We start from the raw sequence: 26,805 nt of genomic DNA, 5'->3' as shown, positions 1-26,805 counted from the left end.
AGTTTTAAGGATCATTTTTGCTAAATATGTTCTCATCCTGAAGGAGTTTCAATAATAATCTGTAGAACAAACTTTATCAAAATCAACAAAATAAATTATCAATTTGCACTTAGAAGATTTATTTAAGGATTCTCATGTCTTCAGAAAAATGTAAACACTTTTGAAAGAATTATTTTGTTGTTAAGATGCCTTTGGTTTTCCCTGTTTTTTTGTTTGTTTGTTTTTTTCTTTCTTTGCTTCAAAGGCAGAGCTTTGATATGCGAATTCCCTTAAGTTTTAATTCATAAATTGAATCTAAACTGATGCCTTAGTTAGTAATAAATGTTTGAACTAGCCTATTCATTAGCTTTTTATTAATATCTTAATTTTATTTTTAATTTTCTTATTTAATATTTATAATCGATATTTTAAAGACATGCATGTCTTCTCAATTTGAGCAGCAGGGACCAGAGTGGCCACAGAAATATTCATCTGGTTTTATACTAAAGCCCTGTTAAAGTCATTCACTTTAATGTATTTTGTTGGGATTTTAGTGAACACAAATGGATGCATGATTATGAAAATGGATAAATGATTTTTTTTTAAGTATTTTACATAACAAATTGTGAAATACAAGTACATTTAGATGCCCCTTCTTCAACTCTTTGAACAAATACCTTTTACTGTATTTAAAACAAGACTGCAGTGGTAGTCTTAATTCTATTCAGGCCTATTCTCTTCGTGGAAGATAAACCTCCCTCTAAGTTTCAAATAATTTATAGCCTTTAGCCTTTAAAATTTCAAAATATAAAATATGTAAATATAATTAGCAGCTGTATTTATAGATATTGAATAATGGATATTGAATTAGAGAAGTTGGGAATCTTTTATTAATCAAGCTTATTCTGAAGGGAAGTTGCTGTCTTGCTTTAGATTTAGGTATTTAGTCTTAAGGGAGGTGAATACGAAAGCACAAATATATATAAAATGTGTGCCTTCTAAAAACTATGCACTGCGATGGCCTGCTCTCTTATATAAAGTTCCAGTAAAACCAATTGAAATCTATAGCTTTAACTTAACACAATTTGGCAAAGTTCAAATGGAGCTCTCTTGGTGCTGAAAGGTTTAAGGATTCCAGTGTCAGTTTTTTGAGTCGTGAGGACTCGTCTCCATAAAGAAAGAGGATGCAAGTTTATTATTTTTTTTCCTACCACTACGTCACTGGGTGACGACCAATGGGACGGCTCGGTGAACATCAAAAATGTCAAAAGGATGACGTTGATGCTGGCGTAAGGCTGCAGTTTGAAGTCTCCTACTAAACGAATGCAGTGGGAATGGTCGAGGAAGACACTCTGCCGAGTAGACAGACAGTGCGCACTGTTGACCTCCCCACAGTGTTTGCCAGAACTCAGGAACTGAAATAAGAACTTCACAAGAAGATTTCTCCTTCTTTACTTGTCTTTTCAGACTGGTTCCAAACCCAAAGAGTATTCTTAATCGCAGGACAAGAGAGGTAACACTTGTTTTGTTCTTTTTTGTTGAATTATGTTCTGTTTCTTTTTACATTCTTGTGCATTGCTAAGACCATTTCTCCTCCTCAGATCAGGCTTCATTTAAAAATTAAATCTTGCTCACACCAAGAAAGTTTCTCTCCATCCATAAACTTATGTTTTGTCTGTTGTTTAGAAGCACTGAGCTTTTTTTTTTTCAGTCTAAGTTTTCCCTTGCCTGTTTCCTTTTCTTTTTTCAGAGGACACAGCATGCTGTCATCTTTGAAGACCCTGCTGCTGCTCTCCGTCCTGTGCGCACCGACTTCCAGCCTGTGCTTGCGCCTTTACCAGAGCCGACCCGACCTTCTCTGCAACGATCACATGGCTCTGGAGGCTCGAAGTGAGGAGAGCGAACCAGGCTACTCCCCCGTGGATGCCTGGGCTTCCCTCCTGCAGTCCGCGGACTACCTCTCCTCCTCCTCGGTCGAGTCAAGTCGGGAAAAAAGGACTTCAACTCCAACAAACTACCGCTTCATGAGCCGGACGAAGCTCAGAAGGCAGATGCTCCGCAACAACATCAAAGGTGACCGGAGAAGCAGACTGACTCTGTCTCTGGACGTCCCGACAAACATCATGAACGTCCTCTTTGACGTCGCCAAAGCCAAGAACCTGCGCGCAAAAGCGGCTGAGAACGCGCGGCTCCTGGCGCAGATCGGGCGAAGGAAATAAGAAAACATGTGGAAAAAAACAAAACAAAAAAAAAACTCTGATTTAGCACAGAGCAGTTAGTAAATGTATTGAATAAATGTTATTTGCTCAGACACAACAAAATGTTCCACAAGGGAAAACATCCACTCTAACAAAGGGAAACCATGTTATAACTGCGGTGATCTCATACTGTATGTGAGTTGGCATTGTCCTTGTTCAAATCAAAGCACAGCAAGAAATCTGCCTGATGTTTAGCATAAATCGAAAAAATATATATTTAATTCAAAATACATTTTTAAATAACACAAAATTTTGTTTGATGTGCAAATTAAGTAAAAAAAAGTGTTGGTTTGTTTGATATGATAAAGATGTTTCATTGGCTTGAAGTATATTATATTTTACAAATGCATAGGTTCCTAATCTTGAAGAAGTGTGAAGCACTGTTTTTATAGTGCTTTATTAATAAAGTCAGATGATATGCGTGATTCCTGTCCTAAATCCAAACAACATAGAACTCTCTAATTTTCATTTGCTGAAGATAAAAAGTCTAATTAATACGTCCATTAGGAAATGTTGAACTGTGGAAGATTTGGTCATAATTGAATTAATTTGCCTTTTTTCTTCAAGGATTTATTTTTATCTAATTACAGGAATCAGTTAACTATGGAAGAACCCTTCATTAGAAAACAACTCACTGGCATAAAATACTGTACAAATTCACCTGCAAAGATCATGAATACAAATGCAAATGCATGTGAATGTATGCTGTCATCAGATGTCTCTTATTTTTATACTTTCAAATAAAGGATTATTTTTCCTGAAATAAAGCAGATGTAACTATAATAAACTGCCTCATTCCATGTAATACTGAGCAACAGAATGTGTAATAATCTGTCAATTCAAAACATGACTGTTGTGTTTAATAAGTACTTTAAAATTTAGCTTATGCAACCCTTCAAGAAAAATTGGATATATAGAGGATAGATGGATACTCTTAATGTAGTACTTTCTTGTGAAGAGCCTAAATCGAGAGCTGAATTCTTGGCCCTAAAGGGTCACTGGGAGGGGCAAATATTCAGCATTACTGTCATTCATAAATACTGATTTAAAGTATTAATTATTTATTCCTAAAATTAATACTTGAGGATAAATCTGCATTCTGTGTTTGAAAATGACAGTGATAAACACATATTAAATACAGTCCGCATTACTAATGACGTCAAATATCTTGACCACCATGTGGCCCTAAAACTTACTTTAGTTTACACCTCACGTAGTTAAATTGCCTTTCACTACTGGTGAAGATTCTTAGTCTAAAAATAATAATTAAAAAAATTAATAAATGCATAAAAACATGAAAATAAAAAACAACAACCAAAATATTTTTGCAAATGTTTTCAAATTGTATTTTGTTTAAAGTAAACCTCTTAGTTTTATTTACATAAAATGGAATCACTGAGTCAGGGGGTTTACCATTAGGCAATAATAGGCTGTTGCCTAGGGCCACAAGTTCCTAGGGGCTCCATAAAACTCTGTTTACATGTATGGTTAATACAACTATTCCTTATTTGTTCACATTAATTGTGTTTTTGAAAAAAATCCTTTGGCTAAAATGCTATCAGAATGCTTATAATATTAAGTGTGTCTCAACTCCCCCTTCAGTGTCCACCATATTGGTTCAGTCCATTTGCTGCACATGTTCAGAAAGGTCCAAACAGAAAGTAGCAAAAAATTTGCATTGCCAACTTAGCGCTTTAGTTGCTATATTAGGGACTTATCGGATCCTTCTAGCACTTTGATTTAAAAAAAAAAAAAGCCAAGCGCCCAATCTAGCGACTTTTGGAGACTTTAGCGACAACATCTAAAAGCAGCGAACTCTGCTCTCCAGAGCAAGTAGATTGGTAACCCTGCCTCCTGCTATCCTCTATCTTTTCTGCTGTCATGATTCATGCAGCTATTATTTCATCCAAACGATGAGCTTCTTGTCTACAGTGAAAAGAAGGACTGTGTTATTTACTTTTGCCATGGCCTTTTTGGAAACACAGGAAGGAGCAATCAGCTAAGTGGACTTAGAAAAAATCTTTCATTCTTTTTGAGACAGCATGAAAATGTTATGTGTTGTCTTCTCAATTCAGAGGGTCCCCTTCTTGATTTTGCCTATGGCCCAAAATTCCTAAATCCGCCCCTGCAATGAGTTGAAACCGAATTGATTTAAACAGAGGCTCTACTCAGCTCATAAGAAATGTCGACATCTGGTGGTCATTTTGGGTAACTTTCCCAAAGATCTGGGAAAATGAACAATTTCCAAATAAAAACGCTGATTTACAAGATTTTTGTTTGTTTTTATAGGACTAAAATGTAGATCCAAAATTGACTAACAATAAATATGAATTTAGACTTCTATTACAGCTTTAAAATATTGTGCCGTCATTGTTTAAAAGAATATAATTTCTCAACAGTGCCTCCTTTTGGTCAGAAATAAAATCATGAATTGCCCTACGTCATTTCCGTCGACGTGGACGCCATCTACAGGAAATCAGTTTTCATTTTGGCTACGTGGAAGTAGCTCCCGGTACAGCCCAGACTGAGAGCGTCTGCTTGTCCTTCAACAGCATTCAGTCAAAATGATTAAAAAATTTGATAAGAAGGACGAAGAATCGGGTAAGGATTTGAATTGAATATTTTAAAGAATGGGATAGTTTTTGCATCTGAAATAGATAGCAAAAAATGCTACCATGTTAGCATTCTAGCTAAAGTCAACAAGCCTTAACGTTAACAGTGTTTTGGCAATCGTATTTTCTGTTAAAACGATACCTTATGAGTTAAAACAAATAGTTCTGCAAACTTTAAGAGTTTAATTGTGACTTTGACACTAAACTCTTAATAATATATCACCCTGTTTGGTGTTTACATATTGCATTAGCTATGCATGCTAGCGTTGTCAAATGGTTCTTTACTGACAGATCTCAATGCCTGTTTGCTGCTTATTACATTTAATATAAATGATATGAAACAACTAAAACTCTAACATCTGATTTCCTTATTGTCATCTGTCGTTGTTGGTAAATCACTTATAATTAGCAGGGCCAGATGTCTTTACTTTGAAGGCTGTTTTCCTTATATTGAAATACCTAATATATTTATTACCTTAATCGTTGTCTAAATCAATTAAGTTGAGTATTCGGTTGAGCTAAAACCAAATATATTAGCGTAATATGTTAGAATTGGTTATTGGGCCAATTTTGTTCTTGTTTTCTCTTTGTTTGTTTGTTTGAAAGGGGTGAGTGGATTCGTAATTAGAACTGTACAGCACCTTAAAATCTTAAATTCTTGGGTTACATATAATCTCCAGTGTACACAGAAGCTAAGGAAAAAAATGCTTAACTTTAACTCTTTGTTGTTTTTGATTCTTAAGTTTGACCTTTGGTGAAAAAGCTACCTTTTCCATTGCCACAAATAATACAGTATAGTTTAGGGCTGAAACAATTAATTGTTATTAATCGATCGTTGAAATAATGGTCAACTAATTTAGTAATCTATTAATCATTAACTGGAGTGTCAAGACTCTAAAATATGCCTTTAGCTGAGAGAGCAACCCACCTAGAGCTGTAATTATATCAAAATTGTTTTTTTTTTAAATATAGAAACATATTGCATTTAAGATTAAATAAATCTTTTTCTCCTGTCTATCCAGAACTCCTCAAGTGGAAAAGTTTTAGTTTCACCTCGTTTAATGTTGTAAAAATCCTCTTCAAGAAACCTTTGTCAATCTGATTATCAATGGAGTAATCGAAAACATAATCAAAAGATTAATCGATTTGTAAAATAACTGTTAGTTGGTGACCTGGTATAGTTAAGTATAATACATAGTGTTTTTATTGATGAAGAGTGTTCCTAAAATAAGTATACATTTTAAAAGTAAATTCAAGTATTTGTTCTTGTGGGTCAAGAAGGGAAAACCTGAGAAGTATCAATCTCAGCAATAATGTAATATTCCTATTTTCTTTGGTTTAGTTCAAGAAACCACTCGTATAAAATATTCATCTTTTAACATGTTTATTCGGTCTTATAGGAAGTGGATCAAATCCTTTCCAACACCTGGAGAAGAGTGCAGTCCTGCAAGAGGTAATGTGAGCTTAAGATTAAGTCATATTTAACTGAAAAGGCTGTAATGATAAAGTAATGGTGGTTTTGATTTCTAGGCGCGTATCTTCAATGAGACCCCTATCAATCCAAGAAGATGCCTCCACATCCTCACCAAGATCATCTACCTTCTCAATCAGGTCAAAAATACAATCATGTTATCAGTCCTTTCGGTATCGTAATGTAATATCATAACTAACTCTGATGTTTTTTTTCTTGTAGGGAGAGCATTTTGGGACCACAGAAGCCACTGAGGCTTTCTTTGCAATGACAAGGCTGTTCCAGTCTAATGATGTACGATGTTACCTGTTTATTTAATTGTTATATGTTTTTATAACTGCTCACTTTGATGATCTAATCGAGCTTTATGCTCTTATTTAGCAAACCCTGAGGAGGATGTGCTACCTGACTATTAAAGAGATGGCAAACATCTCTGAGGATGTCATCATTGTCACCAGCAGGTTTGTGTCAATAAATAGTATGTAATTGCAGCTTTAACCTATTGGTTTTCATCTCACATCAGATGTTGCTCTCCTTTTTTTTTTTTTTTTTTTTATATACACATTCTTGGATGATTTTTGCCCACCCGAATACATTTTAATTGAAAAGCATTATGCAACTTTTTAGGGTTTGGATAGCCTGTTTGAAGTCATGCTAGGTCTAAGTTTGATTAAAGTATAAACTGTCAATCTACTTCTGAGCCACTTAAAAAGAACAGCAAATCAGTGAGCAAAAGCTACTTCTCAGTGCGGTCTGTGTTCTTTTTCTTTATTTTCTCAGCACATCTTTTTAGAAAATATAGATCACCTGATTTCATTGCCATAAAGTTAAAATTCTCTTGTGAATTTCAGTTCTGAACTGATTTACTTTATTTCTATCAGAAGATGTGGTTCATTGGTTCAATATTGTTCTTATTTGTCTCTTTTTTAATAGTCTAACTAAAGACATGACTGGTAAGGAGGATGTATACAGAGGTCCAGCCATTAGAGCCCTGTGCAGGATTACAGATGTGAGTGAAGTTTACTTTTATTATCTTATTTTCATATCTCATTTTGTCTCTTACTGGAGAAAAATATCTTTTCTTACAGAGCTTTGTTTATTTGTTGTGTTCTGCTCACAGACCACCATGCTGCAGGCCATTGAACGGTACATGAAGCAGGCTATTGTGGACAAAGTGCCCAGTGTGTCCAGTTCAGCTCTGGTCTCCTCTCTGGTAAAATGTCACAATTTCTGCAAATACACAACATTTTTTATGATTGGGTAATGCACTCATGCATTGCTCTTTGCTGTTGGATGACATCCTCTCTGCTTCAACTCCTCAGCACATGGTGAAGATGAGCTACGATGTGGTGAAGCGCTGGGTGAATGAAGCCCAGGAGGCTGCTTCTAGTGACAACATCATGGTCCAGGTAGGAAAGACCTGAGCATGTTGGAGGAATATGTACGTTTATGGCTCATAAGCAAACATTTTTGCTCTAAATGCTTTATTCCCCCCTCTCTTTTAGTACCATGCTCTCGGCCTGCTGTATCATCTTAGGAAGAACGATCGTCTCGCTGTGACCAAGATGCTCAACAAGTTCACCAAGTCTGGCCTGAAGTCCCCATTCGCCTACTGCATGCTAATCCGCATTGCCAGCAAACTGCTGGACGAGACTGAGGGAGGGTGAGCAAACGGAGGCATTTGTGGATCAGACGGTTATGTTATCATAGATGAACCAGTATTGATGTAATGTATTCGATCTACAGTCATGACAGCCCCTTGTTTGACTTCATCGAGAGCTGCTTGAGGAACAAGAACGAGATGGTCGTTTATGAGGCTGCTTCTGCCATTGTCCACATGCCCAACTGTACCGCCAGGGAGCTGGCTCCTGCTGTTTCAGGTTATCTGATTAACCAGATCTTATTCATAAACTAGTTAAAGACATCACCATTAAATGTGATTATCACAAGTGTTCCTATGTTAAAAGATTAGCAGATCAGTTTCATTTCAGTGTTTTAAAGGGGGGACTGTTGTTTTAGCAACAGTGTACATAGTTTTTTGTTTTTTATTTAGTTCTAGTTCAGACCAAAAGTATATCATTTTAGTTCATTTTGCTTTTTATAAAACACCAATTCATAGCAAATATTGTGCAAGGTCGATGTTCCACTCCTGCCTCACTTGTTTGCTTGCTTGTTTAAAGCCAGTGCTGAAATAAGCAAGAGTTCAAACAAGTCGGTACAGATAAACTGTTAAAATGATTTAATTTAATCATGTTGTTCTCTCTGGGTCTAATGTGGATCGTTCTTTTGCAGTGCTCCAGCTCTTCTGCAGCTCCCCTAAAGCCGCCTTGAGATATGCTGCTGTCAGGACCCTCAACAAGGTACAGCACAAGCCCTCATTTAAACCCCATTATACAGCATATTTTAGAGCTTTAAAAGCTATTAATGGACTAAATATTTTTAATGTCTATTCATTATGTGTGAAAGTGCTCTTATTCAAGTTCAATATCTTTCCCAGGTTGCCATGAAACACCCGTCAGCTGTGACTGCATGCAACTTGGACCTGGAGAACCTGATCACAGATTCCAACCGCAGCATTGCAACTCTGGCCATCACTACGCTCCTGAAGACCGGCAGTGAGAGCAGCGTGGACCGCCTCATGAAACAGATCTCCTCCTTTGTCTCTGAAATTTCTGATGAGTTCAAGGTGAGAAAATTGTAAAGTAATTGAATGTGGTCCAGTTTATCAAAAATAGGTTAGATATGTTTATTCTCTCGGTTTTATTTGTTCTTTCCAGGTGGTGGTGGTGCAGGCCATCAGCGCCTTATGTCAGAAGTATCCCAGGAAGCACAGCGTCATGATGAACTTCTTATCAAACATGCTGAGAGATGATGTAAGTCAATAAATGTCTAATTTTAAGAGTGTTTAGAGAAGGATTATTCTAGCAGGTTTTCCTCCATCTATTAGGAATAATTTCCTCTGGTTTCATGCAGGGTGGCTTTGAGTACAAGCGAGCCATTGTGGATTGCATCATTAGCATCATCGAGGAGAATCCTGAGAGCAAAGAGACGGGTTTGGCCCACCTGTGTGAGTTCATTGAGGACTGTGAGCACACAGTGCTGGCCACAAAGATCCTGCACCTGCTTGGCAAAGAGGGACCGCGGACCCCGCAGCCCTCCAAGTACATTCGCTTCATATTCAACCGGGTGGTGCTGGAGAGCGAGGCGGTCCGTGCAGGTGAGACAGCCCCAAGTTGATTCATGATCTAAGTTTAAGTTAGAAACTCTGGGTCTGATTACCAGTAACTGAGTTATTTCATTTTCAGCTGCTGTGAGCGCTTTGGCTAAATTTGGTGCTCAGAATGATGATCTTCTGCCGAGCGTCCTGGTTCTGATGCAGAGGTGCTTATGCATGTTTGTTTTCCCTCAATATAGTAAAAGAGACGTGTCTGTTGTCTCTTGAAGGGAATATAAAAATCTTTACATATTTATTTCAGTCTATATTATTTTGAATAGAAACAAGATTCAATTCCCAAATGGATGTTTAAACATCTATTGTTGATGTACACTAACATGTTTGGTTCTCACAGGTGTATGATGGACAGTGATGATGAGGTGCGAGATAGATCTACCTTCTACATGAACGTGTTGCAGCAGAAGCAGAAAGCTCTGAATGCTGCGTACATCTTTAATGGTAAAGCTGCTGCTTTTAAACAATGCAGTTGTGCCAGAGACCTCCACAGGGCTTAATGTTGACGTTTCCTCTTCCTTGTGTCTCAGGGTTGTCCGTGTCCATTCCCGGTCTGGAAAAGTCCCTCCACCAGTACACTCTGGAGCCCTCAGAGAAACCTTTTGATATGAAGTCTGTACCTCTGGCAACAGCTCCAATCACAGAGCAGAAAACAGGTACTTGTATATTTGCTGCTGATTGAATATTATCATTCTGTGCATAAAACAAATCATTTTATTTATTCCCTCTTAGAAATTGCTCCTGTTGCTACAAGCAAACTGCCAGAAAAGTTGGGTCCATCACGCCAGGACATCTACCAAGGTAAAACTACATGTCTGCACTTGCTTTAGTTTGACCTTTACACTGCCAAAGACAACTAATCGATGTCCACCTTTATTTTCTCGTCACCAACTTGCAGAGCAACTTGCATCCATCCCAGAATTCCAGACCCTCGGCCCGTTATTCAAGTCGTCAGAAGCAGTACAGCTGACAGAAGCTGAGACAGAATACGTGGTTCGCTGCATCAAGCACACATTCGCCCGACACATGGTGTTCCAGTTCGACTGCACAAACACTCTGAACGACCAGCTGCTCCAAAAGGTTCCTGGATACCAGATCCGACATGTTTCCTAACAGCACGATTTTATAGCAAGTTTGATGCAACGGGGCTGAACTCCTGTTGGTTTCAGGTTGTAGTACAGATGGAGCCATCTGAGGCCTATGAGGTGGTCCACTACATTCCAGCACCCAGCCTCCCCTACAGCCAGCCTGGGTCCGCCTACACTCTGGTGCAGCTGCCTGACGATGACCCTACCGCCGGTATGAAGGCTGGATTTGTTTTAACTAACGTCCCGACTTTTATACTTAAATTTAGTGTCAATTCTGTCTAAGAGGAATAGTCTGTCTTTATATACTGAATAACTCGGATATTATATCCATTCAACATGGGTGAAAAGAAGTGATGGTTTTGGTTGTTAGAATGGAAATGAATTTAACACTGCTTTAGTGTTAAACTTGCTTTGGGAAAAGTTCCTAATACCTTAAACTTGGAAGAGAGATGCACAGCAAGCCAACCAGAGAGGAAACCACTGGTCAGGGTCTCCCTAACCAAGGCCTGGATCATCCATAAACACGCTACTAAACGATGTGAGGGAATCATCATAAAGCACGTCATGCTATTTTAGGATCCTCCAGTAGAGCTCGGTAGGGGGCTTCATAAACCACCTGGATCAGTTCAGAAACCTGGTCCTGTGTTTTAATAATGAGACACAGCTGGCAGCAATGACCCCGTAGGTTGGAAGGAATTGAAACGCTGACCAAACGCTTTCACTCTAGCCAGGCAATGTTAACAGAAGCATCAAGGTGAAAGATTTTAACAGTCATAATGGATACACGGTTTGTTTTTTAGGTCAAGATGTATAAACTAATAGAGGAAAGAATTATAAAAAAAAAAAAAATAAATTTGGAGGCCCATTTTTAAGTTGTCCTCTACACGTCACCCTGCTTTTTCCTCTTTCTAGTAGATTACGAGGCACTTTATATCTAGATTACTCTGTACATCTACACTACGTACTCCCTGCACTTGTTACTTCACTTACCAACATTCTGTTGTAGCTGTCCTCTAAGATTGATAGTGGGGAGGACATGCATCCCCACTTCCTGGCGTCCTGGCTCCACATCTGCCGTAGCATTTTTGTTGTACCTCATAGATCTCTAGTCAGATGGACCCTATCTTACGTCTAAGGTCCTCTGGAAGTTTATTTTTTTTCTCTAGATGTTGCCCTTCCCGGGGTTTGAACCCACCACCATGGGTGTCAAAGCACAGCACATTAACACCTTGTGCCAACAATCCAGATATCTAACTATGGTTTGAGATGGTATACAACTCTAAGATTGCAGCTGAATGTTGGGTCACAAACATGAAACATGCAAAGAAATCGTACTTTAGAATTTCTCAAAACTCTGGATTTTGGTCAAGTTTTGGGCATAGTTGCAATTTCAGTGAACAGGACTTCTGTCTGCCTGCAGTGACGTGTACATTCAGCTGTACAATGAAGTACCTGGTGAGGGACTGTGACCCCAACACAGGAGAGCCTGACGATGACGGTTACGATGACGAATACGTGGTAAGTAGGAGTGGAGTTAGAGTTGGTAAGACAAGCAAATTTTGCAGGTCCTGAGATCTTAATTAGTTTTTCCAAATTCTCACTCCCTCCAGCTAGAAGACCTGGAGGTGACCGTTGCAGACCACATTCAAAAAGTCTTGAAACCTAATTTTGGAGCAGCGTGGGAGGAAGTGGGAGACGAGTACGAGAAGGAAGAGACGTTCGCTCTGGCGTCTGTGCGAACGCTGGATGGTACGCACAAGTTTCCTACATGCAAAGCTGATGTTGGTGAAGGTAGCTCCATCTAGAGGTGTGTTTAATCTTTGCATCAAACTCAATCTCTTTATTGAACCATTTACAGAGGCGGTGGGGAACATCATCAGCTTCCTGGGAATGCAGCCTTGTGAACGCTCCGACAAAGTTCCAGAAAATAAGAACTCTCACGTCCTCTTCCTTGCTGGTGAGATTCCTCAAAGAGTCAAAGTTAATTCTTAGAAATCTGTTTGCTGAGAGTAAGATTTCCCCACCTCCCCCCAGGTGTTTTCCGAGGAGGCCACGATGTGCTGGTTCGGGCTCGTCTGGCGCTGGCTGATGGCGTGACCATGCAGGTGACGGTCCGCAGTAGTGAGGAGACCGTTGTCGATGTGATCCTGGCCTCTGTCGGCTAGAAATCGGAACCCATCGCAGCCATTTAGCATGTAACAACCCTAATCCATCTCTTTGTCAGTCCTTAAACTCGTTCTTGTGGCTATGTCAACCAGATAAATGTTTTATATCTTCTATATAAACTAAAACATTTCTGTCTTATTTTTTTCCATCTTCTGTTCTTAGAAAATATTGTTTCATTCAGTTTCACAATAAAGTAAATCAGAATGCAATTAAGACTCTTTTTTTTTTTAACAAAATTACTTTTATTTAAAGATAGTTAACATTTAGCATGATGTAGAAAATGATATCAAAAGTAATTCAGAATGTTGGATTCAACAGATATGCTCAATATTACAGTAGTTGATCATCTCAGGTTTCTATAAATGTGCATTTGTTTTCCTCAGACTTCACTTTAGCTCCTAACATTCCTCATTGAGGGTTGAAAATCATTTTGATCTGGTTTTGATTACTCACACAAGGTGCCTGTGTCAGATCTGTTCAGAAAGAGTGGATGAAATTAAAATAAGCTTTTAGGAAGCCGGTGGGGTCCTCCAGCTGAGGGTAGTGACTGATGTGGTCGTCCAGAATTGTGATGGTCGACTTCTTCACCAGATGCCTGCAAGAACAGAATAAATGAAAGTTTTTCTTAATGAACTGCTGAGAACTTTAGAAACCACCTATTTATTGACAATAGAAGGCATTTTTCATAACAGTTTGAGGTTAAAACTTTTTTTTTTTCACTGAACCAACTAAGACCAGCACTATTTTTTTTACAATTAAACTTAAATCTGGACAAAATTATCCACCGCTAACAAGAAATTTAAAAGCCCTGTTTAACATTTGATGGATTCATTTTTCTTTTTAATAAAAGCTTAGTTACTTTTTCTTTCTGTGTTTTGAATTTCAATATGACCCAATTTATTAACCATAGGTCACATTTAAAACCAACAGAATTTCTTAAGAAGGAAAATGTATATCTCACCAGTAAAGGTTTAATTGAAATGCTTGGGATTAATTTTATGCTTTTATTGTAAAGAAAATGGTAAACAAAAAAAACTAAACATGTTGCTGGCTAAAGCTCATTTATGGATCAAATGGAGATTCAAATTAATCCGACCATTTTGAAATATTTTCTCTTCACATTCACACTGAGGCAGACTATGCAGTTGCTTAAATAAATATTCATACCCATTGAACTTTTAAACACAACAGCCACAAACATTGTTTAGGATTTTCTTTCAAACCAACACTACGTAATGTAAAATTTTAGTTCCATGAAGGCTGCAGAGGTGTTAGATAACATCACTGATGTATGGGAGCTGTGAACAGAGATAAAGCTTTGTGGTTGGTATCTAAACATCTGTTTGAATTTGAAGTTGTTGTGAAACCCGTTCAAAAGGTGTGAATACTTATGAGAGCCCGGGTTAAGGAAGTTGCTTGAAGGGAAACTCACACATAAAGACGGATGAACTGTGGATGGGGGTTGACAGGGTCCAGAGGTCCGTAAATCATGTGCACTGAAACACAGGAGGGGGAGGAAACCAAATGGAAGATGTAGGAGATGAAAAAGTGAATAAACCATTTTGTTCTTTTAATGTGAGAGTTCAGGAAGAGTCTGATTTTAGTCTTCCTGTTCTGTTTAGGTATTTATTTGGTTTACTTCTGTTTACTTCATTCCTTCTTCTACCTTGTATCCTCTTATTACTTCCTTCTTTCTAACCTTGTTGTCTTATTCCATCCTTTCAATCATTTCCCTTCTTTCTGTCCTTAAATGCTCAGCAGTTTAGCATTACTTAAAGGAATAGTACACCCAAAACATGATTAGCCTTCATTTTCTACTCACCCCCATGCTGAACAACACTCTGGAGTACTTTTTTGATATCTCAAATGCATCTGGAGATCTGGGAGACTTCTTGCTGTCTGCTGACATTCAAATAATGGAGGTCTATGGCGCCCGAGACAGAAAGGTCCACAAAAGTCCACAAAAACTTGTCAATATTCCTCCATACTGCTCGTCCAATGTAATCCAAGTGTCCTGAGTGGGTAGCATCCAGAATTTACTCGAAACGAAGTCATTTAGAACGTTTTAGAGCCTAAACAGTAGTGTATAGGATTTCCTAATAGCGCCCCCATGCGCGCTCACGATTCTACGGAAGCCGGCAGACCAAACCAGCGCATTCAGCTCGGCAAAGAACTCATGCTCTTCCTCAACACTGAAGTCCTCAGACATTTTTCTTTCGTTGTTTCTTTCTTTGCACAGGTAAACAGCACATTTCTTCTTCTACGCTTGCATTATCGGCAGACCAGACGCTGAATGCGCACTTCCTTCCGGTTTGGTCTGCCGGCTTCCGTAGAATCGTGAGCGCGCATGGGGGCGCTATTAGGAAATCCTATACACTACTGTTTATGCTCTAAAAACATTCTAAATGACTTCGTTTCGAGTAAATTCTGGATGCTACCCACTCAGGACACTTGGATTACATTGGACGAGCAGTATGGAGGAATATTGACACGTTTTTGTGGACTTTTATGGACCTTTCTGTCTCGGGCGCCATGGACCTCCATTATTTGAATGTCAGCAGACAGCAAGAAGCCTCCCAGATCTCCAGATGCATTTGAGATATCAAAAAAGTACTCCAGAGTGTTGTTCAGCATGGAGGTGAGTAGAAAATGAAGGCTAATCATGTTTTGGGTGTACTATTCCTTTAAGCCGGGAATACACTGTGCGATTTTTTTCAGTTGTTGCACACAGCTACAAGCTCACACTGTACGACGCACCTGCAGGGTTTAGTAGTACAGCATGAGTTCACCGTTCACGATACGTTCTCGCACTTTGTACGACGCTCTGATGCGATCTACCTGGTCACACTGCACGTCTAAAAACCACGTCGGACTGAGCTCAGTAGTGAGATGGCGCTACTCGGACTCGTCTAGCCAAGCTTGTAGAAGAGGAATATGAAGCTCACTAGAGTTAAATGCTCTGCCTTGGCAATTTGTGTGCTGAAAGCCTTAAAAAGAAAAGGCGGCGACATATTTGACAAAGACATGGCTGAACAAATGTGGCTACTATGGTCTGTCAAATTTACTGAAAGCCATTTCACCCGCACCCCCACCATGCTTCTATGTTTTCATCTGAGAGAAAGAAGAAGAGTCCTTGTTCGCAAATGCGTACAACTGGAAAGTCGGCCCGAAAAGGGAAAAAAAAAAAAAAAAAAGCACAGTGTAAGCCCGGCTTTACTGAGCTAGTTCATATTTTAGGAAGGGTTTGCTCCCCCCTCTGATCCATTAAACTTACATGGGGCATGTGTAGACGTTAGCGCTCCCACCCATCGATCTCTGTGCTGAAATCTCTGATTGAGGTACTGGAGAATACTGAGGGAGAAAAAAAAAAAAAAAGTGAAATCCCCTTCCATAAATCAGGAACAGTGAGCATTTGAACGCAACATTACCTGTCTAAAACCAAGTTGCCATCATTGTAGCGTAAACTTGTCCACATGTCCCAGAACTCTGCATCTGTGGGCTGAGTGTAGGGACCGAACACTTCTCCAATGCTACCAAAAAGGACTAAAAGCATAAGATAAAACAGTTCCTTGCATTTTTCATTTAAAACATTCTGGTCTTCTCACCCCTTCTGGAAGATCATGGAGTTAATGAGGCGTGTCAGAACCGTCCCCAGAATACTTGAGTCCTTCAACAGCTAATTGGAGGAAAAAGGAAAATTAAGAACATTTCACAGACAAAAATATGCAGTCCACTTTTAACCCCTTTTAATAAATTACAACATAAAGGTCAAAGAGTAGAATGAAGGCAGCTTTACTCACCGTCTGCAGCAATCGTGGGTGATGAGTTTCTGGAAATAACCCTATTGGGGAAAAAATGAAAACCTGCCAGGGTTATCCTTGTCTTTAAATCACAACAATCAGATTCTGCCATAGCACATTGAAATATTATACATGAATAAAGCTTAACCAGCTTTTCCATTATTGCAAAGTGTTTAAATAGCAGAGACAGCAGCTCCAACTTTTTAATAAACAGGAAATTACTACCAAATATGGATGATTTGTTTAATGGGTCCACCCTTTAGGAATGGGAAGTCATTTGGGTTCTTTGTTAGCCTGCAAAGACATTTTGAATTAAAATAGCTTCCTGATGGGAAGCAAAATGTCTAAAAACTTGGAAACAAAGTCCAGTGGATTGTTTTTAACTTTTTTGGAATCACTATGACCTGGATGACAGAATCTTCACCAGCAAAGTTAATTGATATCTAAATTAGTTGAGTAATATTTCAGTAATCAATCAGGATTTATCCTATTATTTGTTGCAGGCTTGCAAACATGTGATATCAGATCTTCATCTGGTTCGAAAAATTGGATAAATAAAAGTCATTATATAGTGTGACCTCAACAATTGGCTAAAATGACTGATAGCATAGTATGAACTCAAAAATAGGCTAAAACGAGTAATAGTATAGTATGATGTCAAAAACAGGCTAAAACGATTCATACAATAGAGTGACCTCAAAAATGAGCTTAGACGATTCAGACTATAATATGACCTCTAAATAACTTAATGCGTGCCATAGTATAGTATGACCTAAATAATTGGCTAAAATGAGTCATAGTATAGTATGACCTCAAAAATAATCTAAAATAATTCATTGTATTGTATGATCTTAAAAACAGGCCAAAATAGGTCATAGAATATAGTATGATGCACAGAGGCGCACCTTGTCAACAGGCAAACCAAGCAACTGCTTGGAGCCCCGAGCCGCTGGGGGGCCCCCGAGAGCCAGCTACTGTACACCCGGTAGATAAACAGCAACAGGCGAGCATGAAGTGGCAACGCTATAGTAACTGAGGAGATGCACAACTGCATATAAAAATTCAGATTGGATGGAATGTTGATTGACATTGGCTTTGCCCAGTCAAAATCCAGACCAGCCCAGGTGGATGACTTCCCTTAATGAAAATGAACGTGGCCTAGCGAATGGGTGACGTTGTAGGCCTATCGTTCAGTAAATTGGAAAGCAATTACCGTAAATTCTCTAATATTGGCCTGTATTCCATTAGCGGCCGGGACTCTAACATTGGCCGGTCTCGCTGTCAGAGGAGGTAAATAATGGCCGGTCTCTAATACAGGCCGGGGCTATAAACGTTTTTTCTGGGCATACCTCAACATTATACTTGTGGTAGTATACAAGTACCACAGCCCTGCGCTGCTGGACGACAGGCCCTGACTGCTGCCCGTCTGCGCGAGGAAGAGAACAGACACGCAGCAGAACATGAGGAGGAGCGCAAGTGATGAGGAGATTAAAGGGAGAGATGAAGAGGAGGAGGAAACTGAGGAGGAGGATTAAACAGAATTGGAGGATTTTTTTTTCTTTTTTACTTCAAACCAAGCGAGACATGGTAACTGTACTTTTTCAATAAATGAACCTAGTGTTTTATAGGTTCAAATAGACACAAAATCTCATTTTTATTCATTCCACTGGTAGTCTGTTTTGCTCAAATAGCAATAGAGGCCTGTCTCTAATTCCGGCCTCTTTCCAATAAAGGCCTGGACCGCGATGCACTTGAGTGAAATAAAGGCCCGGGCCTATATTAGAGGATTTACGGTATGTAACTAAGCTGAAGGAAAATGATTCATTTTTCATGTCTCAAGAGAGACTTTCAGGACTGGCGCTTATTTCCATAGAGTATAGTGTGTGAAGGTCTTTGGATCTGGAGGACTTATGTCTGCATTTGCACAAGCCAAGGCCCGTAAGCAGCAATTCTGGAAGCAGTATAGGACCCTAATAATTTCACTACACTTACTATAGCTACTTTATATTTTGTACAAAGTTTATATTGGGTTTTTAAAGTAATTTACTGTTTTTTTTTATTTTATTATACATTTATTTTAATTTATTAGTTTATTCTTTACTTTTATTCTTTTATATTTTCCAAAATAACAAGGTTGTTCATGTTTAGAACATTTGGAAAAAAAAAGGTTTATTTAATACATTTTTCATTGGTGTCAGATTATTTATAGCCTAACATAATGGTGATGAACACTGGTCAGAAGGGCCCCCTAGGATTTTTTGCTTGGGGCCCCCACAGACTCTAGAATCGCCTCTGATGATGCAAATAATTGGCTTAAATTAGTAATAATATAGCATGGCGTCTGAATTAGGCTGAAATAAGTCATAGTATTGTATGACCTCAGAAATGGGCTAAAACAAGTCATAGTTTAGTATGACGTCAGAAATAGATGAAAACTATTCATAGAATAGTATGAAGTCAAAAATTGGCTAAAATCAGTCATAGTATGACCTTAAAATAGGCTTAAATGACTCCTAGTATACTATGAAGAAAGAAATAGGCTAAAAACATTTACGGAATAGTATGACGTCAGAAATAGGCTAAAACTAGTCATAGTATAATATGATGTCAGAAATAGGCTAAAACGAGTTATACTACACTATGACCTCAAATATTGGCTAAAATGAGTCACAGTATACTATGACCGCAGGAATTGGCTAACATAAGCGATAATATAGTATGACAGCAGAAATAGGGTACAAATAGTCATATTATAGTATGATGTCATAAATAGGCTAAAACCAGTATGACATCAAAAATTGGCTAAAACGAGTCATAGTATAGTATGACGTCATAAATAGGCTAAAACTAATCGTAGAATAGTATGATGTCAGAAATAGGCTAAAACAAGTCATACTATATTCTTGGAAGCGGGATCATCGCACAATCAAGCGGTTTATGTCAAATAGCCAACAGGGGCGCAAGAAGTGTGTTGAAAAAAGAAGATGCAAAATAACTCCCCATGAATTGAGAAGGATCAAGCGTGAAGCTGCCAGGAAGCCATTAGCCACCAGTTGTTCCATATTTTAGAGCTGCAACATGTCTGGAGTGCCGAGAAGAACAAGGTGATCGATACTCAGGGACCTGGCCAAGGTAAGGAAAGCCGAAAAAAGGCCACCTTTGAACAAGACACAAGACAAAACGTCAAGATTTGACCAAGAAATATCTGAAGACTGATTTCTCCAAGGAGTTTTGGTCTGATGTAATGAGAATGAGTCTTGATAGGCCAGATGGATGGGCACCAAGCTGGATCATTAAAGGGTAGCCAGTTCCTTATCGACTCAGACGCCAGCAAGGTGGAGGTGGGGTATTGGTATGGGCTGGTATTATCAAAGATGAGCTTGTGGGATCTTTTCGGGTTGATGATGGAGTCAAGATCAACTTCCAGACCTACTGCCAGTTCTAGAAGACACCTTCTTCAAAGAGTGGTACAAGAAGAAGTCGCCATCATTAAAAAAAAAACATGATATTCATGCAGGACAATGCTTCGTCACATGCATTAAAATCCACCACAGCGTGGCTGGCCAGAAAAAGTCTAAAAGGAGAAAAAATAATGACATGGCCCCCTTGTTCACCTGATCTGAACCTCACCGAGAACGTGTGGTCCTTCATGAAATGTGAGATCTACAGGGAGGAAAACAGTACACCTCTCTGAACAGTGTCTGGGAGGCTGTGGAGGCTGCTGCACGCAATGTGGATCGCAAACAGATCAAGACACTGACAGAATCTATGGATGGAAGGCTTTTGAGCGTCATGGTGAAGAAAGATGGCTATATTGGTCACTGATTTGTTTTTGTTTTTGAATGTCGCAAATGTTAATTTCTGAATTTTGAGTTGTTACATTGGTTTAACTGGTGAAAATAAACATGGGTATGGGTATATATTTGTTTTTTTATTACGTTGCCTAATAATTCTGCACAGTAATATTTACCTGCATCATCATAAAATGGACTAATCTAAAGAAAACACATCAACTTACCAAAATATGAAACTTTAATATTAAGGATTCTTTTGGGTTGATTGAGAACACAATTGTGGTCCAATAATAAAATAATCCTCAAAAATACAACTTGCCTAATATCTCACAGTGTAGTATGACATCAGAAATAGGGTAAAATAGTTATACTATAGTATGACCTCAAATATTGGCTAAGACAAGTCATAGAATAGTATGGCCTCAGAAATAGGCTAAAACGACTCCTATAATAGTATGACATCAGAAATAAGCTAAAATGAGTCTTAGAATAGTAATACCGTAAATCCTCTAATATAGGTTGGGGCCTTTATTTCACTCAGGTGCATCTTGGTCCAGGCCATTATTGGAAGGAGGCCAGAATTAGAGGCAGGCCTCTATTTCTATTTGATCAAAACAGACGACCAGTGCAATGAATAAAAACAGATTGTGTCTCTTTGAACCGATAAAATACTAGGTTAATTTATTGCAAAAGTACAGTTACCATAACGGTTTACAGAACATTATTCAGACATCTTCCAGCAGCTGCTATTTTTCTGCACGGCAATACAAAAAAAAAGACACAGAATGGATTCTTGGCCAAACAAAGTTTTAAAATAAATTAATGGAAACTCTTCTGCCATCACAGCCGGTCATAAAAACCAAACAATCCGGCCTCCTGTCTGCAGCACAGTCTGCGCTAAGGATGGGAATTCCCAAGCTAATGGATTGGATTCGTTAGCAAACACTGCCCCCCTGTGGTACTTGCATGTTACTATCAGAGGTTGCTGTGGACTGCACAGGAACATCGTTGGTTCCAATTATAGCCCCGGCCTGTATTAGCGTCCGGCCATTATTTACCCCCGCCGACAGCAAAACCGGCCATTATTAGAGACCCGGCTGCTAATGGAATACAGGCCAATATTAGAGGATTTACGGTATATCAGAAATAGGATAAAACGAGTCATAGTATAATATGACCTCAAAAATAGGCTAAAATTAGTCTTGGTAACATATGACCTCAAAAATACCTAAACAATTTCCTAAAAAGACACACAGTATAGTATGGCATCAATATTTTGCTAAAAAGACACATAGTATAGTATGATTTTAAAAAAAAATTGCTAAAACGGTTCATAATATAGTATGACTTGAAAAATAGGCCAAAACCAGTCTTAGTATAGTATGACCTCAAAAACAGTCCGAAACAAGTTACAGTTCATTATGACCTAAAAAACTGGCTAAAATTAGTCATTGTATAGTATGACCTCAATATGTTGCTAAAAAACACATAGCATAGTATGATTTTAAAAATTAGCTAAAACGAGTTATAATTTAGTATGACTTGAAAAACAGGCCAAAACCAGTTATAGTTCAGTATGACCTAAATAATTGGCTAAGATGAGTAATAGTATAATAAGACCTGAATAAATTGGATAAAACGACTAACAGTATAGTATGAGTTCAAAAAGAGTTAATACCAGTCATAGTATGGTATGACCACAAAAAATAGGCCAAACCGGGTTATAGTTTAGTATGACCTAAATAATATGCTAAAACTAGTCGAGTACAGCAAGACATCAGAAGTTGGCTAAAAGGTTAAAATAGTAATACTATAGTATGTTCTCAAAAATTGGCTAAATGAGTCATAGTATAGTATGGCCTCAGCAATAGACTAAAATGAGTCTTGGTAAAGTATGACCTCAAAAATACCTAAAAAATTTCCTAAAAAGACAGACGGTATAGTATTGTCTCAATATTTTGCTAAAAAAGACACATAGTATAGTATGATTTTTAAAAATAGCTAAAACGAGTTATAATATAGCATGACTTGAAAAATAGGGCAAAACCAGTTATAGTTCAATATGACCTAAATAATTGGCTAAGACGAGTCATAGTATAGTAAGACCTGAATAAATTGGATAAAATGACTAACAGTATAGTATGACTTCAAAAAGAGTTAATACCAGTCATAGAATGGTATGACCTCAAAAAATAGGCCAAACCGAGTTATAGTTTAGTATGACCTAAATAATTGGCATAACAAGTCATAGTACAGCAAGACATCAGAAGTTGGCTAAAACGAGTCATAATATAGTGTGACCTCAAAAATAGGCTAAAGCAAGTCAAAGTATAGTATGACCTAAAAAAATATGCCTAACCAAGTCATAGTATAGTATGACCTCAAATATTTGCTAAAAAGACACATAGAATAGTGTGACCTCAAAAATGCCTAAAATGAGTCATAGCATAGTTTCACCAAAATAAGTAGCTAAAACAAGTCATATTATAGTATGACATAAAAATTGGCTAAAACTTCCTGTCCTCTGACCACTTTTTTAATAACCTTAAGGATTACTTTAACATTAGCCAATCAGTATCAGATAGTGCAGTTATAAATTTCAAAGAATCAGTTTCACTTTCTCTCTCCTCTGTGTCACTGAGCAGTACGACAGAGTGCAAAAGTTTAGTTTATTCCCCTTCACAGGTTAATGATTCTGTCGATGGGGTATCTAGTTCTCTGTTTAATGTCTCAGACAATGCAGCACCTTTGAAAAACTTTAAAAATAGAAAGGTTGCTCCCTGGCTTAATGCAAAAAATAGTTTACTGCTGTATAAGAGGAACCTTCGTAAAGAAGAGCAGCATATTACATGAGTATAACTAGGGTGACCAAACGTCCGTACTTCCCGGGACATATCCGTATTTCACGTCCTGTCCCGGGCGTCCCGGGATTTTTTTAGAAAGTGAGGAAATGTCTGGATTTATTAAATTACCTTAATTGGACCATTAAATTTACAGGCACTAGGGCACTGCGCACGATGCTGCGTGTGACATAATCCCTGAGCCCTGTTCTTAATCAGAATATAGATTGCGTGGCTGTCAGTACACCAACAACATGCAAAAGCGCAAATTGTTTACCGACGATTTACAAAAGAGTTTCCCCGCTTTCAGACTGGGTCGAGACACATTGGATGCCTTGTGCATATTGTGTGCAAAGCAGGCACATGTGTCTTGGTGTCCAATGGAGGTGCAAGGGATCTGAAAAGCCACCTGGACACCGAAAGTAAAGATAGTCTATTGATATGTTTGTTCGTTTTTTGGTACATTTTGAGTTATTTTTGCTACACAAGAGGTATTTTTTAATTAGCTCATTTGTTAATTTATTTTTTCCAATAGCCTAAAGAACAGACATTATTTCGTTCATTGCTGAGACTGAGTCTCATGTGTTATATGGAGTCGAGAGTTATTGTTAACTTTTATTGTTAAGTGAGGGATGTTTAGATGAGACATTATTTCTTTCATTGTGCTATTCATTCATTACAGGAATTGTTAAGCATTTTTAATAAATACATTTTGAATAAAATTATCATTTGTTATTGGAGTTATTGCTGTTGACTTTTACTGAAAAGCATTTTTAATAAATCAACTGTAGATATAGACATCTCTATGCATGGGAACAGAGATCCCATCACCCACCCCCCCAGCCCCCCCCCCCCCCCCCCCCCCCCCCTCACCCTAGTATAACACCTGTTACAAGATCCATGTGTTCCTACTTATGCTTGTGTTTTAATACATTAAAGCTGTAATCACATACGAACATGAGCAAAATGTCTTGGAATTTAGAAATGTCTAATATTATACATGAGATGTTTGTTTTTTTGTATTGATTTTGCATTTATTTATTAACTCTCCAAGGAATGCCAACAGGGTACACATTACATTACCTCCATTTGAAAGACAGAGACTGTTGAAGATCAGATGGCCGCTGCGATTTTGGTCACTCCTAATTTATAAAAAAAAAAGAGGGGAAAAAATGTAGAGGAAGAAATCAATGGTAAACCATTAATATTTGTTGAGACCTGAAAGAAATGGATGACCTGTACAGCAGCTCCAGAGCCACAGTATCTCCATAGTCGTGGGATATCAGATTGAGACGCTGATTGCTCAGACCCAAATGGTTCACCAGGGCTTCAACTATACTGGCCTGTTCAAAGATGGAGTATCTGTGGGGTCTCTGAGCAATCATCGAAAAGGAGATTTGTAAACAGTGTGAGGGAAGGAAAAGAAACAGCAGTAATGGATCAACAAGTGGCAGGAAACACATTACAGCATCAGGAAATCAAGCTGCAGACTCACTGGTTTGTCACTGAAGCCAAATCCAAGAAAGTCCAGTGCAATGACTCGATGGAAGCGCTGTGTGAGTGGATCCCAGATCTGCAATGGAGGATAAATGGTTTCAGGATTTTGGACAGTTCTTATGGTAAAATGACTAACATTTACAAGATGTAGCTTCTCCTTTTAGGCCAATTTGAAGATTTAAACACAAATGAATTTCTTATAAATTAAGGCTGCAACTAACAATTTATATTGCTAATCGAGTAATCTGTGGATTTTTATTTTTAATTTTTATCCACTCATATTCTTTATTCATAGTATCAGATTCTTCCTTCAGGTCGATGTCTTAGAGTCCCTGCCTGTAGACTGAACCGCTATAAGAACTCATTTGTTCTGCTTTCCATTAAGGCAATAAACAGTATCCAGCAGTAAATTGTGGAATAGGCAATGGTATTAAAAAATTTAAACTACCTTAACAGATTCTTTAAAGATGGTTTTTATAAAAAAAATTTCTTACAATTTTTATTGTGAATGTAACGTAACATGCTTCCTTATGTATTTATTTATTGTCTTATGATGGAATTTTATAGGAGTGTTTTTATATGTGAATGCAATGTGACATAGTTTGGACTATGTAGCAGCAGGAGTCTGTAAATCAAATTTCCTTTTTGGACAATAAGGTTAATCTTATCTTGATTTATCGATTAATAATCGGATAGCATTTTTTTTTTTTACAGAATTAAACCAGGTCAAACTAAAACTTTCCCACTGTCTCTGAATAGAGCATATTGACAGTAGGTTGCTCTGTCAGCTAAAGTCATGTTTTAGAGTCTCTATGCAATGGTTAATTGATTATTATTTCCATAATCTATTAATCTGATTAATTGTTTTGGCCCTAATATAAATAAACAAATAAATAATGCTACGGTGTGAACATGGAACCTGAAAATGACAATGGACAGAAAGCTGAATAACAGATAAATAATGGACAACAGGAATAATAGATCGTGAAATGTGATTAAGTGCCAGACACTATGGATCCTGCTGATCATGCAGAAAATAAAGAGATGATGTATCCAGGGTACCTTGTTCCAGTCATAGCTGGAGGTGGGGAAACCATGGAGGAGAAGGACCACATCTGAGCTTCCCAAAGCACCATAGGAGTCTAGGAGTAACATAGTGATGTGAGAAAGGAAGGAGGTGGATGTTTGGAGATTTGCTTAATCCTCCTTTGCCGTGTGCTACCTCTGTAAAAGATCCTCTTCTCTCTAAAGTGAAAGAAATCCCCAGAGCTGTGCCACTTCTGCAGGGCTTCGGAGAGCTGAGGAGGCGGGATGTGCAGATAGACGGCCACCAGCGGGACGCAGATCAGACCCACATGGATCCACCACTCTCTCATGTTGAGCTCAGCGGTGAGGCTCTCATTCCTGCCCCTGAGACATAGAAATACACGCGCAACAAGCCGAGACAAGCAGGCTGAGTGTTAAAGGAAAAATCATTAAAGATCCACTGGAGACAGAGGACAAACACTTACTGCAAAGTTCCTGCTTGTTATCAGCAGACCTTTCACCCAGTGTTTGGGAGCTGCAGAGGAGATTCCTGTGAGGATTTAGATCCTAGCAGAGTCAGAGGTCTCACTCTATTCACAGCTTTCCAGTTAGAAAACGCCTAGCGCCATCTTGGGGCGGTCGACAGCTGAAAATGTGAAATTAATTTCACATTTTCTTTTATTCTTAAAAAACAAAAACAACAACAAAAAAAAAATATTTATATATATATATATATATATTACTCTCCGGGTACTCCGGCTTCCTCCCACAGTTCAAAAACATGACTGTTAGGTTAATTGGCTTCTCTAAATTGTCCTTAGGTGTGAGTGTGTGCATGAATGGTTGTTTGTCCTGTGTGTCTCTGTGTTGCCCTGCGATGGACTGGCGACCTGTCCAGGGTGTACCCCGCCTCTCGCCCATTGACTGCTGGAGATAGGCACCAGCACCCCTCGCGACCCCACTTGGGACAAGCGTGTAAAAGAAAATGGATGGATGGATGGATATATATATATTATTATTTTTTTATATATATAAAAAAATACAT

At 38.3% G+C, this 26,805-nt stretch overlaps 3 protein-coding genes across 3 annotated transcripts; 2 read left to right on the top strand and 1 right to left on the bottom strand.

Moving 5' to 3' along the window:
- Positions 1 to 1,242: 1,242 nt before the first annotated feature.
- Positions 1,243 to 3,042, top strand: ucn3l (urocortin 3, like). The gene is made up of 2 exons (XM_038298315.1): positions 1,243 to 1,492; positions 1,730 to 3,042. The coding sequence occupies exon 2, from the start codon at positions 1,740 to 1,742 to the stop codon at positions 2,196 to 2,198; it is 459 nt and encodes a 152-aa protein (XP_038154243.1). The 5' UTR covers positions 1,243 to 1,492; positions 1,730 to 1,739; the 3' UTR covers positions 2,199 to 3,042.
- A 1,643-nt stretch (positions 3,043 to 4,685) lies between these two features.
- copg2 (COPI coat complex subunit gamma 2) lies at positions 4,686 to 13,012 on the top strand. The gene is made up of 24 exons (XM_038298468.1): positions 4,686 to 4,838; positions 6,250 to 6,302; positions 6,380 to 6,460; positions 6,543 to 6,614; positions 6,702 to 6,781; positions 7,254 to 7,329; positions 7,441 to 7,533; positions 7,643 to 7,729; positions 7,826 to 7,983; positions 8,067 to 8,200; positions 8,613 to 8,680; positions 8,818 to 9,006; positions 9,098 to 9,193; positions 9,294 to 9,537; positions 9,626 to 9,701; positions 9,890 to 9,993; positions 10,080 to 10,205; positions 10,282 to 10,350; positions 10,448 to 10,629; positions 10,719 to 10,848; positions 12,058 to 12,155; positions 12,248 to 12,386; positions 12,496 to 12,594; positions 12,672 to 13,012. The coding sequence occupies exons 1-24, from the start codon at positions 4,802 to 4,804 to the stop codon at positions 12,800 to 12,802; spliced, it is 2,622 nt and encodes an 873-aa protein (XP_038154396.1). The 5' UTR covers positions 4,686 to 4,801; the 3' UTR covers positions 12,803 to 13,012.
- A 9-nt stretch (positions 13,013 to 13,021) lies between these two features.
- On the bottom strand, positions 13,022 to 26,379 carry mest. The gene is made up of 12 exons (XM_038298479.1): positions 26,246 to 26,379; positions 25,957 to 26,144; positions 25,797 to 25,876; positions 24,733 to 24,810; positions 24,474 to 24,610; positions 24,321 to 24,379; positions 16,604 to 16,644; positions 16,409 to 16,479; positions 16,232 to 16,333; positions 16,078 to 16,154; positions 14,236 to 14,299; positions 13,022 to 13,398 (listed from the first exon to the last, which is right to left on the bottom strand). Exons 2-12 carry the CDS (start codon positions 26,108 to 26,110, stop codon positions 13,281 to 13,283), a joined length of 981 nt encoding a protein of 326 aa, XP_038154407.1. The 5' UTR covers positions 26,111 to 26,144; positions 26,246 to 26,379; the 3' UTR covers positions 13,022 to 13,280.
- Positions 26,380 to 26,805: the final 426 nt, after the last annotated feature.

Source organism: Cyprinodon tularosa, unplaced genomic scaffold (genome assembly GCF_016077235.1).
Source record: "Cyprinodon tularosa strain WSP-4 unplaced genomic scaffold, ASM1607723v1 ctg111, whole genome shotgun sequence".
NCBI classification, from domain to species: Eukaryota; Metazoa; Chordata; class Actinopteri; order Cyprinodontiformes; family Cyprinodontidae; genus Cyprinodon; species Cyprinodon tularosa.
This window is presented reverse-complemented; position numbering and strand designations above follow the sequence as displayed.